The 12,468-nt window shown below is 45.0% G+C and overlaps 1 protein-coding gene across 3 annotated transcripts in view; it reads right to left on the reverse strand.

The window, feature by feature from the left end:
* Window positions 1–8: 8 nt before the first annotated feature.
* The window catches only part of BTK (Bruton tyrosine kinase), a 32,558-nt gene continuing 20,098 nt past the window's right edge, over window positions 9–12,468 (reverse strand). For 2 of the 3 annotated variants that reach the window (XM_082377193.1, XM_082377192.1), the window contains 14 exons: window positions 10,989–11,117; window positions 10,607–10,674; window positions 9,544–9,731; window positions 9,063–9,125; window positions 8,417–8,471; window positions 8,047–8,126; window positions 7,740–7,867; window positions 6,848–6,922; window positions 6,176–6,347; window positions 5,457–5,673; window positions 4,333–4,397; window positions 3,604–3,722; window positions 2,939–3,096; window positions 10–1,147 (listed from right to left, as the gene is read on the reverse strand). In XM_082377193.1, the coding sequence (XP_082233319.1) occupies window positions 1,076–1,147; window positions 2,939–3,096; window positions 3,604–3,722; window positions 4,333–4,397; window positions 5,457–5,673; window positions 6,176–6,347; window positions 6,848–6,922; window positions 7,740–7,867; window positions 8,047–8,126; window positions 8,417–8,471; window positions 9,063–9,125; window positions 9,544–9,731; window positions 10,607–10,674; window positions 10,989–11,117 (1,589 nt within the window). In that variant the 3' untranslated portion in view covers window positions 10–1,075. Of the gene's footprint in view, window positions 1,148–2,938; window positions 3,097–3,603; window positions 3,723–4,332; window positions 4,398–5,456; window positions 5,674–6,175; window positions 6,348–6,847; window positions 6,923–7,739; window positions 7,868–8,046; window positions 8,127–8,416; window positions 8,472–9,062; window positions 9,126–9,543; window positions 9,732–10,606; window positions 10,675–10,988; window positions 11,118–12,468 lie in introns of all 3 variants that reach the window. The other variant, XM_082377194.1, reaches the window with a different exon arrangement.

The raw sequence follows: 12,468 nt of genomic DNA on the forward strand, positions 1-12,468 counted from the left end.
GCCCTACGCGCGGGCCCGCCCCCCGCTCTGGGCGTTCCTCCCAGCCGCCCGCGCGCCTCGCACTTGCCCGCGCGCGGCCCCGCGGCGGCGCCGCACCTGCGCCCTGAGGTTTCAGGACTCGTCGACCAGCGCCGTGGCGCTGTTGAGACCTTACTTCAAAAAGACAAGAAAGAAAGAAGGTAAAAAAAGGAAGTTACTTCAGACCATGTGGCCCATTCCTGGCCGGCCCAATAGCCCCGCCCCTGCCGGCTTCCAAATTGACCCGCGCTTTCCCCACTGCCAAGCTAGTGCTCGGTCCGGACTGCTGGGCCCGTCACTTAGCTGTTCTGGGCCCCTAGCTCTAGTTCTTTAATGGAGTTTACCCCGCCTGAGGTAGGGAAAAGAGGATCTGGCAGTATTTGTCTCCAACTGTCAGATTCATTCCAATAGCATCTAATGCCTACTGCGTGTCAGGCAGTGTGCTTTGGTTTGTGATCACTGTCTCTGATTAGAAGCAGAATTTTCCAAGAGCCAGAGGGGTTAAATGCGGAGAATCCTGTGGAGTTCTCCAAGTAGGAATATGACAAACCAGTGCCACACAGCAGTTTTATAGGGCGCTTCAGAGAGGCTGCATGATTAATCGAAATAGCAAGAAACTTTCATGCTTTCCAGTAATTTTATTTTATCAAAACACCCTCCCCTCCCATTTTTATGACACCATTTTATTCCTGCCAAATTCTGCCTCCCTCCCCGCAAGCTCTATTGCCTACCCAAAGAGCAGTTGGACCCATTGTGAGGCTATTTACATTCCCTCCCTCCCCAAAAAAGTTTCCATCCCAATTTCAGTCTGTTTTAATACTCTTGGGAAATTTCCTCTCTGGGGGAAAATACCAGGTACAATAATTCCTTGGCCTTTGCTCAGAAGGTACTATCCAAGGGAAGAGATAGAAAGGCATTCCTAGATGTGGAGAGGGGCCTTTGTGTATTCAGCAAGAGCACAAAGGCTCCAGGGCCAGTAAGCCTGGGATTTCCTCAAAGAAAGTGAAATTGGGGCTTGTGGAGTAGAGGAGTAGAACCAAGAAGCTTATTGGTGAGCTCAGGATTCTTCATCCATGACATCTAGAATGTTGCTCAGAAGAATTTTGAAGGTGGGACGTTCATCTGCTTTCTAAAACCAAAGAAAAAATAGTGTTATAGTGGACTAGAGTCCAAAATTCAAGGGAAACACAGTGAGTAAACAGCAAATGTTTATGAAGTTTATGCTATGTGCCCAGTAGCATACCCTGTGGATTACCAAAAGAAAAAAAGGGGTGGGGGGAGAAATAGAAGTGCTCCATAAAGTCCTTGTGCGCTTTAAATCTTTAGTAACTCGGCTTATTAATGTGGTGAGGACACTGTGAAAATTCCACTGACAAACACTGATTAAAACTAAGGGCAAAATTCATTACATAATTGTGCACCAATGCATTCTTATTTTGGAACCTCAAGTGGCTACCAAAGAAGTTTAAGTGGTTGACAGAGCTGAAATCCTATAAGCTGTGATAATTTTTAGTTTGGTTTCAAACACTTGTTTCTACCATCCTGTAGCCAAAGTTAACAAAGGAATTAACATTTCAAGACCATGGGCTGCATCACTGGGTAGGGATCCTAAGCATCTGGGACCTCTTATTACCACCGTCTGGCCTCCAGACTAAGGCCCTTTGTGATAGCCATTGGTCCATAAGCCCCTGCGGTATTTAGTGATTCAGGGCATATTCATGCAAGAAAGGTCTCAATCCATCAGAACTAAAAAGTCATCAATTTCTTGTTCCTTTGAATCAGTGATTCTCAAACCTAGCTGAGTATCAGAATTTCCTGGGAAGTTTAAAAAGACGTACCCGAGTCCCACTCTAGACATACCTAATCAGATAAGGCCCAGTCATTTGCAGTTTTAAGAGTTTCCCAGGGATTCTGATGTGAATCCAGTTTCATGACTACTGCTTTAAACAGGCTGTGGAGAAAGTGCCTGTCTGAAATACTTAACTAGCAGAGTGAGCATGTCCTAGTTGGGAGGGAGCATAGTCAATCACCCTTAATCCTGCTTGGCATGGGAGAGAGAAGGGAAATGGCTCCTAGGGCTTCTCCCTTTCTCCACACTTTCTTTGTGACCTCAGTGATTTGTTGAAGGGAAAGGAGCCGTGTTCTGATCCAAATGCCCACTTTTCACCCCACAGAGATGGCTCCAGGTTCACATATATGCTTGTTGGACACTGTCTCTTTCCCTGTTTCTAGTGGGGCAGAACTAAGAGCTGAGCACTCATTTCCTACTAGACATTTAGGTTGCCAAATTAAGGTTGCCAGGGATCTACTGAAAGTGGAGAAGGCACCCCTGGAAGAACCCAAGGTGAGAGCAGCAAAGCATTTTAATAGTGGGACAGGCTCTTTATTTTCAAAATACCATATCTACCCACATATCCCGTAATGCACTGCATTTAAAAAAAAAAAAACCATGGGCACTACCTATTTTAGTTTCCTTTCAGGCCTTAGGGTTTTAAAAGAAATCTCATTTAGGACCACAGCCAGAAAAGGTGTGCAGTTAGTAAAGTAGAAGAAAGGGCCAATGACTCCCAAAGGAATGAACACAGATTTTAATGACTTTTCTTTTTTAATGTCCATACGCTTGTCTGAGTGCCTTTGGCTGCCTGCTTATGCTAGGTGACATGACCCCACAACACCTCTCTCCCTAAAGCCGAGTTGGTATTGGGGTCTGCTAATGATACTCTAGTGAGAATTGGAACGGGCCTGGAAAAACTTCTGGCCGTGAAAGGATTGGGACGTAGGCCAGGATCCAAGAATGTGCACAGCTATCTGTCTGTGCCCAGCTGCTATGTGGCCCGGGAGAGTGGGGCCGGGGTGCTTGGCCAGCTAAACGGGAAAGCAGGTTCAAGGAAATAATTTGAGGTCCCAATAAAATACTTACCTCATGCCAGCAGCTATACATGATGGTATATACCCTCTCTGAAGCGAGATGAGGCCGGTAGAGACGTAGGCCTTGGGCAATGTGTTCAGCTGTTTCACTGTTAGTAAATCTTTCATATGGCATCTTCCCCAGAGAGTAAATTTCCCACATCAGCACCCCTAGAAAATGAAAAAAAATGTGTTGTTTCTGGGTAGTAGGGATCCTAGTCTCCCTAAATCAACCTCAAACATTACATTCATCTGGTTCTCCCCTCTGTGCTTTTTTTCATTTTGTTCAGACTTCTGCTATAGTACTGAGTACACTGGAGCATAATCAGGGTTGCCCTTGACTATTAGTCCTTTAGGAGAGAGACAGCATCTTATTTGTCTTTATAGTTATAGGGTCTGGCAGAGTCCCTGGTACATAATCAGTATTCAGAAGCTGTGGCATACTGAATGAATTGTGTGTTTCCCTCAATATATTCTAAGTTCTAAGAAGGCAGGGATCGTGTCTAGTTTACTGTTTTTAATCCCCAGAAACCTCTGTGGTGCCTGACTCCCTAAGAATTAGATGAATGAAAGCAAGAACAAATAACAGTGTCTCTGTGCAGGTTGCAGAGTGTGAATTTCCCCCACTGCGTTCCTTTTCCTTTGAGCTGTATAATCCATGTGATCTTATTCACTCACCAAAAGCCCAAATGTCAGATTTGCTGCTGAACTTGCTATACATAAGAACTTCTGGTGGAGACCACCGGACTGGAAATTTGGAGCCTACTGAGCTTGTGTATTCATCATCCAGAACATACCTGCAAAGGATTCAGGACTTGTTACTGTTAGAATTTGGAGAGCTTGATATTTGCTTAAATTTTCTTGGCACAGCCACAAGAGTTGCACAAATATACGCCTACAGGCCAACCAGTGTCTTTTACAAATGTTATTTCTAACAGATTCCTGTTTTCATATCCGATTTAGCTTTCCTGGTTGACAATATGGTTACAGCAAGGATGAAGTGAAATAAGATCTAATAGGTACTCCCTTCCTCTTCTCTAGCCTTCTTTCCTTTCTCTTTTCGCGTCCTTCCCTTCCTTCTATTCTGCAGTTGTCAGTGGGAATTAGACTGCTTAGGAAAGAATGAGACATGGAGTAAAGTCAACAGGATTAACAGATCAACATAAAGTATTGGAGAAATTAGCTTTTAAAAAAAGAGCAAAGGAGAAAGGAGAAGAGAGGGATATAACAATAAAACAAGAGGTGAAAAGTGACTTAAACCATTCAGAGAAAGAAAAGGTATAGAAAGATGGTGGAAAAGACTAGAATTAGGGGGAAAAGGGAGAGGATTAAAAATTACAGTGTCACCTCATGTTTGTACCGTGCCATTTTTACTTTGAGAGGGAAAGATGAAAAAGGCACACTCACCTGGACAGGCCGAAGTCAGATACTTTAACAACTCCTTGATTGTTTACCAAACAGTTTCGAGCCGCCTGTAGTGCAACACATACCAGTGAGACTCTGTCCCTGGCACACAGGTTAAAGGCACAAAACTTCTGCCCACCAGGGGAGTGAGGCCAGGGAAGCCTCATCTTCACATAGAGACACCTTCCCACCTAACAGGAGTCAGTTGATGCCACTGAGAAATTTTGATGCACTTCCACCACATATAGAGCAACCCCCGTAGTCGTAAGTAAAGCACTGAGGACTTGCAGAATGATTCACTCATATTGGCAATTCCACGACAACCCTTCCTGCATTGAAATGCCGAGAGAATTAAGGGAGAGCAGAAGGCAAGTGTGTTTTGTTTTCTGCTTTTCTACCAGTGGGACTAGGGCGATTTGAGCCTTGGCCTGGCTGAAATAAACAGGGGCCCAAACTCGGATGCCTCCAGAGGCCAGGCAGGTGAAGTGACAGAGTGAAGTGGGTGGGTGGAGGTGTCAGGAAAGTGTCTGGTCTAAAGAAGGCCAGCCACTTTCCTGTAATCAGCTAGACCATATTGTAACACCAGGCCCACATTTTCCTAGGTGTCAGCTCCAGCCAACTGTTAGCATGGCCTATGAGAATGTGGGCCTGGTGTTACAAGATGGTCTAGATTTTCAAGAGAAGCTGGAAATTCAGTTCTTTAATGTGAAATGTTTTTAAGTGTTTGCTAACTAATATATAACATTTAAAAAAAAGAACCCAAATGCTCCAACAGACCCCCAGTTTGTGACTCTGATATAACCAAAATGATGGTTCTGTGCTAAGAGCAGTCCCATCAGGAAGCAGGGCTTCCCTTCTGCCACTGAAGGACCCCACCATTTCTTTGTCATGGTAGGGGGCTGGGAGTGAGTGCTCTAGCTCCCACCATGGCAGAACTTGTGGTGTTGAGGCTGGAGATCTTTGACTGGCTGACCACTGGGGCAGAGGCTCACCAAACTTATAGTGTTTTCTAGATAAAACTGAAATGATGGCTCCTGCCACCCTCCTCAGCCATGTATTATAGGTCTTCCTTTGCTACTTCCACCCCCTCAGCCCTCGGACCCAGGCCAATCCTTCTGAGGTCCTACCAGGTCTCGGTGGAGGAACTGCTTTGACTCCAGGTATTCCATGGCTTCACAGACATCCTTGCACATCTCCAGCAGCTGCTGAGTCTGGAAGCGGTGGCGCATCTCCCTCAGGTAGTTCAGGAGGCAGCCATTGGCCATGTACTCAGTGATGATGAAGATGGGGCGCTGTTTAGTGCAGACGCCGTACAACTGCACCAGTTTCTCATGGGACAGATTCCTACAGGAAAGGCAGTGAACCAGTCCTCCCTTTCTGGCTCTGAATACTATTCAGAAAGGAGCTGAGGAGGAAAGGAGTTGGCCTGGGAGTAGAGTGTCAGATGAGGGACCAAAATAACAAGTTGACGCTCCTCCTTCCTACCCTAAACTCCAAAGTGCCTAATATATGAGGGTGAGCCAGGATTTGGAGTCCATCAGTAGAACAGGAAACAAGCCCAGGGCTGAATGAACACTAAGGCTACATCAGAATGTCTTCCTTTTGAAAGTCTCATTTTCTACATTTACCCCCAAATGCTGCTGAGATGGTACACGCCCATGATCAATATTACTCTCCACCAATATCTAAGAGAAATGACTACCTTAGCAGTTACTCCCACTAATCAAAGTTTGAGCTCAGGCCGTGGTCCCAAATCTCTCTTACTATAAATCACCTTAAACCCCAGTGGGAACCATCCTGGTAATTCCTAGACTGGATGGAGAGTTGAGTTTGGACTGTAACTCACATCATGACTTTGGCTTCTTCAATGAACTCATCCTCAGACATGGAGCCTTCTTTGATCATCTTGACGGCCACGTCATACTGGCCCCTCCATTTCCCATACTTCACTACTCCAAATTGTCCAGTCCCCAGCTCCTTCAAGAAGGTCAGGTCCTTTGGATCGATTTCCCATGATCCTATAACAACAAAGCCTTGATGTGATTATTTGGGAGTCATGTATGTATAATTTCTACAATAGATAAGAATCCCTACTGGGGGTAGAAATAGACAAGCAGTAAAAGGGAAATTCTCAGGGGTACTAATCCATCTTTGCTCAGGTAAATCTCAGGGACAGGGGATTACTGATTGGAGGAGTCTGGGAATTTAGGTACAAGTCAGGCATAAAGCAAGAAGATAAACTAGACATCCTCTTGAAATCCCTTTATGATTTTTTTCCCCACAATTAAAAAAAAAAATCCCTTTATGAATCTATGTTTTTGCAGTCCCAGTAGGAGCCACCAGAGGGAGAAAAATCATTAGATAACTTTGGTTTGGCTCCTTCTTAACCTTCCTTGGCAGCAGCTGGGATAAAACAGTGTGCTGCAAGGATGACTGAGAGGCAAGGTCTGGTTGGGTCTGCCAGACGTAGTCCTTCCAACTGGCCGGTCCACCCTACCCTAGAGAAATAATCAGTTACCATAGCCCAGGCCTGCAGTGGAAGGCGCATTCTTGTTTTGTTGAGACACTGGATATTTGAGCCTAGATATGAGTCCTGAAACATACAAAGAGAGTCATGCTGCTGGTGCGGAGCAGGGGTGAGATGCCTCACACACCCTCACTTAAAGCCTCACGCTTCCAGTGGTCATCTTTCTAGTACATTTTGAATCCCAGAAGATCTCCATGAACCCGAATTTTTCTGGAAGTTTCTCCTCTTACAGATGTTTTTCAGGGACAAGAAAGAGAGAATGCTAACTGAAATATACACCCCAGCTAAATATATCCCCACCTCCCAGCCTAGCCTTAACTCACATCCTACTTCTGCTTTTGATACTGAAAAGTGTAATTGGGACCACATAAAATGACAGCCTTGATACTGCCTTGCCTGGACATGGTGGATAGCAGCAAGCCTTCTTGATGAAGTTTTTCCCATGTATTCGTGCTCTCACCCATCTCCCAGTTTTTAGAATGTCTACACTGCTTAGAAACTCTCTTCTGATGTTTTTGAGCCTGTATGTCCTTTGGGGGCAAGGACTTCAACTAATAGTTTTCGTGTGTTCTCTAGTAACAAGAAAATTGCTGAGTATACACCAGGAACACAATGAATATTGCTGATTGATTAATTACCAGTCTCCTTTATGTCTTTCCTTAGCACTGAGCATCAATCACCAAATAAGAAGTCAGTCCCTACTGGGCATAAGGTCTGCCTTTGACCACCTCTTCACTTGACCTCGACCCAGCATCACAGGGGTTTATTTTCACAGCTAATTCCCACTACCCTGTGAGGCTTATTCTTCCCCTAACCACCTTGTCCCAAATTGCTTCTCCTGGTACTTGTCACACGCTTCTTCTCTGGTTCCCCTGGTACTTACCTGCAGAGTTATGCTGATGGTAGTTAATGAGCTCAGGGATGGTGCTGAAAAGGTGCTTCTCAGCCAGGTAATACTGGCTCTGAGGTGTGGAACACACAACATAATGGCGTATCACCCCTTGAGGTTCCCTGAAGAAGTGGACGCTGAGTCAGCAACTTGGGAACAAGGGTCCAAAGGACCCAAGAAGTGAAGTGAGATGAGTTTTGAGTTTAAGTGACAGAGGATGTGAGAGGAGCACTTCATTAAGGAACTGTTGGTTGGGCACCCCTGTCCTTTGTCCCCAGGGCCTTGAAACAGTAACACTTACCCTGTAGATTTGGCAAACACAGACACAGTATATTTTCCAGCTTTGCTGGAGTCTCTAACAATGAAGCCTCCTTCTTTCCCCTGAAACGATGAAAAAGCAGCTGACCGTCAGGTGGAAGTGGTGCTCACACCTGGATCCCACCTGCCCAAACCCGAGAGAAAATATTATAGGAGCCTTGATTTCACTGCCAAGTTCCATGTTTGAGCTGCAGCCTCATTGCTTTTGACAGTGAAAAGTATAATTGGGACCCCATAAAATGACAGCGTTGACACTGCTTTGCCTGGAGATGGCGGACAGCAGCAAGCCCGCAATTCAGGATCCTTGCTTGCTGTGCAAGGAGAATGCCATTTGCTTGTGGTCACATACTTACCTCTTGCTTTAGCAGTTGCTCAGCTTGACTCCGAGTCATGTGTTTGGAATACCACCTGTAAAGGGAGAGTGCTTGTGTGGCTCCCAGGCCATGGTGTAAGTAGCTCAGAGATTAGAGTGCTATCTGTGGCTCCTCCATGCCAGTGAGTCAGTCAATTCACTCAACCTCTATTTACTGAGTGTCTTATCACGTGCATAGCATACTACATCCCTTTCCCAAAGCTTGCTTGGCACTGAAGAATCATGGAAATGGAGAGTAGAGGGCAAAGGCAGGTGGCAGAAGGTTGCAGGGAAGGGATCAGGGACAGGGCCTTCAAGGACAACCCACTTCCATGATTAGGGAGAAAGCACATCCACAGAAGTTTGCCATTTTCACCTTTTCAAATGTTTCCTATCAGGTTGTCGTAGTGTGGTTCTTCTGGATTTGAGGGGAGGAGGGGGTGTGGTGACCTCTCCAGCTTTCATCAACAGGGTGTTTGGGATGAGGGTAAGACAGAGGCACTAACTTGAGTGGCATCATTTGACCCAGTTGACACTGATTTTAATAGGTATCTTGAAATCAAAATTTTGTTGAAAGTATAAAAAAAGTTTATACTATAGTTAGTTCCTCTGGGAAGATTGTGCGCTAGGAACATAAGCATACTCACTCATACATTTCTATGGAGTCCTCTGCTTCGGTTACATAGTTACTAGGGATGTAGCCTTCCTGCCTGTAGAGGAGACAACGTGATCGATCATCCAGCACTTCCCATCCTGGGTGATAGACAGATTTGGATGCCCTGTATCCTTGGGCTCATAACCAATCTCGAATGGAGGTATATAAAATGCCCCTCCTTCAAAGAGAATCATGTTGCCAATGCATGGCTAGGCCAGTGAAGTGTGTAGCTTCTGCACATGCGGCATTGATTACATGTGCTCGACAACATGTGGGCCAGACTGTACAGGCTCAGAGAGGTGGCCACGTGTAGAGCTGCCCTCTGAGAAGTACTTGGAGGGAGAGCATATTCCTTTTGGTGTGGGAAGAACAATTTCTGATCAGGATACTGAGTAGGGGAATTATGCTGCAGGACTTTGCGTGTGTATAGAGTAGGTGGGCACAAGGCTCAGGAAGGGCAGGCGGGGACTCACCCATTTTTATCCTGGGCTCGCCACCAGGGTAAGTTGCTCTCCTCCAGGATAAAATACTCGTTGCCCTTCCGCAGCTGTAGATCATTTGCATTCATTGGCATGTAGTCATAAAGGGCTACAACTTTTTTCAGCTCACTTGTCGAGACAGGTGCTGCTGTTGGCTCAGGGGGCAGTGGCTTTTTTAAGATCTGTGTTGTTAAGAGGAAAAAGTAGGGGTGGGGTTGGCTAGATGTTGGCTAGATATGAAGCACTCTCCTGTTCTTCCCCAGCTCTCTGGCTTACTGGAGACACTGTTCTAACCCAAATCAGGCAAAATAAAAGGTTTATTCAGCATTCATTCAACAACCAGTTTTAAGCACCCCTGCAGGGGCTCTCAGCCTGGAATGCACATCAGAACCATCTAGCAGGCGGTTAACAATCCTGACACCTAAGCAGTTTCAAAGACCAATTATGTCAAAATCTCTGAGGGCTGGACCCAGGTATCAGTATTTTTAAACTTCCTGGACAAAAACCATGTACAGCCGTAATCGGGAAAGCTTCTTGGCACTACTAAGAAGCCAAGAAGTACATGGACTTCTACTAAGTACATGGACCTACTAAGTGGCTCTGAATCTTCTTTTCTTAGTTTGTAAAATGAGTATAATAATTCCTGCCTTGCTTACTTACAATATATGAGAAAGGGCTTTCTAGACCTCAAAAAGTAACCCCCAAAATCAAGTTTTAAAGTAATATAATAGTGATAAAATCAAGATATTGGGTATATGGATATTCACTGTTAAAAATTTTCAACTTTATGTTTGAAAATATTTTTCATTTAAAAAAATCAGGCTTTGTTTTGTTTTAAACAGGTGATTGGATTAAATGGTTGCCAAGAGCTTCCTACTAGCCCTCTATCTCTCCACTGAAGAGGAAGTCCTAATTAGAAGGACAAAGCCCCTGTCTCAGCAAGAATACCAATTTACACTGCCAAATCCCAGGGAGAATTCTAAGACTTTGGTCTGTTTTCAGGGTGTGATTGTAAGTTTCAATTTAAACAGTAGCAGCACCCAATTTCCCTGTATACCTGGTCCTCCTCAGGCGTGGGAGGAAGAGGCTTTTTCGTCTTTCGGTGCGAACTCCCAGGTTTTAAGCCTGCAAAGTGAGAAACCAGTGACGATAGATACAGAGTGCATCTTCAGAAAGGGCCCAGGGACAGGTTTGGTCTGGAAATTTACTCTTGTACTCATTGACTTTACATAAGTTAGGAAAAGTCTGGAATGATACAGCCCAATGCTAGGTCGCCCAGCTGGAAGAGCAGAGCACCAGCTGAATTTTGGCCCCCACTGATCCCCTCTCCCACCCTCCTTTGTGCACTGGCCAAAATGTACAAACCTGGGTTTGATAGAGCCCTGAGAAAGTGATGGATAGTCAAAGGAGGGAGAAATTATATTGATCACATCTCTTACTTCCATTCCTGTTCTCCAAAATTTGGCAGCCCATAGCATTTTTGGCTGTCTGAGAGCAGCAGAGATACTGCCCATCGATCCAGAAGCAAGGGTGGTATTTCTGTACCAGATCACTGTTGTACCGGATTACTGTAACAGGAGAGAAGAGAGAGAGAGAGAAAGAGGTCACATCTGACATGTGGGAGAAGCCACCATAGGCATGTTTTCCTCCTTGAGTTTAGTAGTGAGCTTCAAACAACTGCCCCTTCCTCAGCCACCCTGAAGGGAAGCAGACACAGGACCAGTTGGCTCACATGCTTGGCCCCAGAGAGTTCCTGTGCAGTTCTCTTCAGTGGTCTGTTATGATGACTATCTCCCAACCGGTGACCAAAGTGATAAGAATATCTGATTCTCCAGAGCCCCAGAACAAAAATATGTTATCTATGTTTTTCCGGTAGCCATTACAATCTTCCTGTAAGGCAGGTGTTGACTATGGTGGTCTTTTCCAGATAAGGGAAACAACGTGACAAGCCAGACTCTCACTCCGTCTCTCAATATACCAATGTCCCAGCTCCTGGAGTGATCTTTTAGAGATATTTGTCTTTGTGAGAACTTCTGCTTCACGCTTTCTGTGTTCATAAAACTGTCAACAGAGCAGAGCTCAGGATCAAATGAAGGTGATTCTGCCTCTAGAATAAACATAGTTCAGTCTTCCTAGGGCCACTGAGGTAGATTGAGCTCATTTTGGGAGACAAACACAGCAGTTCCATTTCCCTCACAGGGTTGTGAGGCCCCAAAGATCTCTCAGGATGAGAGATTTGCAGATAAGAGGAATTAGTTTTACAGTTTTTAATACTGTGGCACTGCAAGAATCTTAACCGGAAGTCAATTAGACAAGTCATCCTGGGATCATGTTGCCAGATAACAGAAAAGCAAAGACAAATGAAATAATTGACAATAGCTAGCACTGGGGCAAAGACCTAGGCTGGTCTAAGAATATGCATATTTGAGGACATACACATTTCAGCATTGATGCTAAAAAGAAGCTCTGCATAACTTTTTTTTAAAGATTAAAAACAAGAACAAAATAAAACCTTCCTCTGTAGAGACCAACTTAAGTCCTTAAGAGCTTGCTAGTCACACTCCACTCACTTAAGACCTTGGGGGAGGTCTAGAAGCTACTGGTGGCCAGATGCATTTTATAGGCAAATGAACAAAAAGTGCCATCTTTTTTTTAAAGTGCTATCTTGATGCTTTTCTAAACATGGATTTGAAGGCTTCTAACCAGTCTACCCTGCCCACCCTCACCCCTCGCTTTTTCAGCATACCCCTTCACCATTGCACCAAATGCAGGGTGGTGGGAGCTGTTCAGATGGGGTGCAGGCTATAGGGGGCTACGTCATCTGTAGAGAACGTTAAAATAATAAAACCAAGCAAAAGTCTGTCTGACTTTTATTATTACCAGGCACTGGCAGTTCTGAACAATGTTCCAGGTACTCCT

The sequence above is a fragment of the Balaenoptera borealis genome (genome assembly GCF_965194805.1).
Source record: "Balaenoptera borealis genome assembly, chromosome: X".
Lineage (NCBI taxonomy): Eukaryota > Metazoa > Chordata > Mammalia > Artiodactyla > Balaenopteridae > Balaenoptera > Balaenoptera borealis.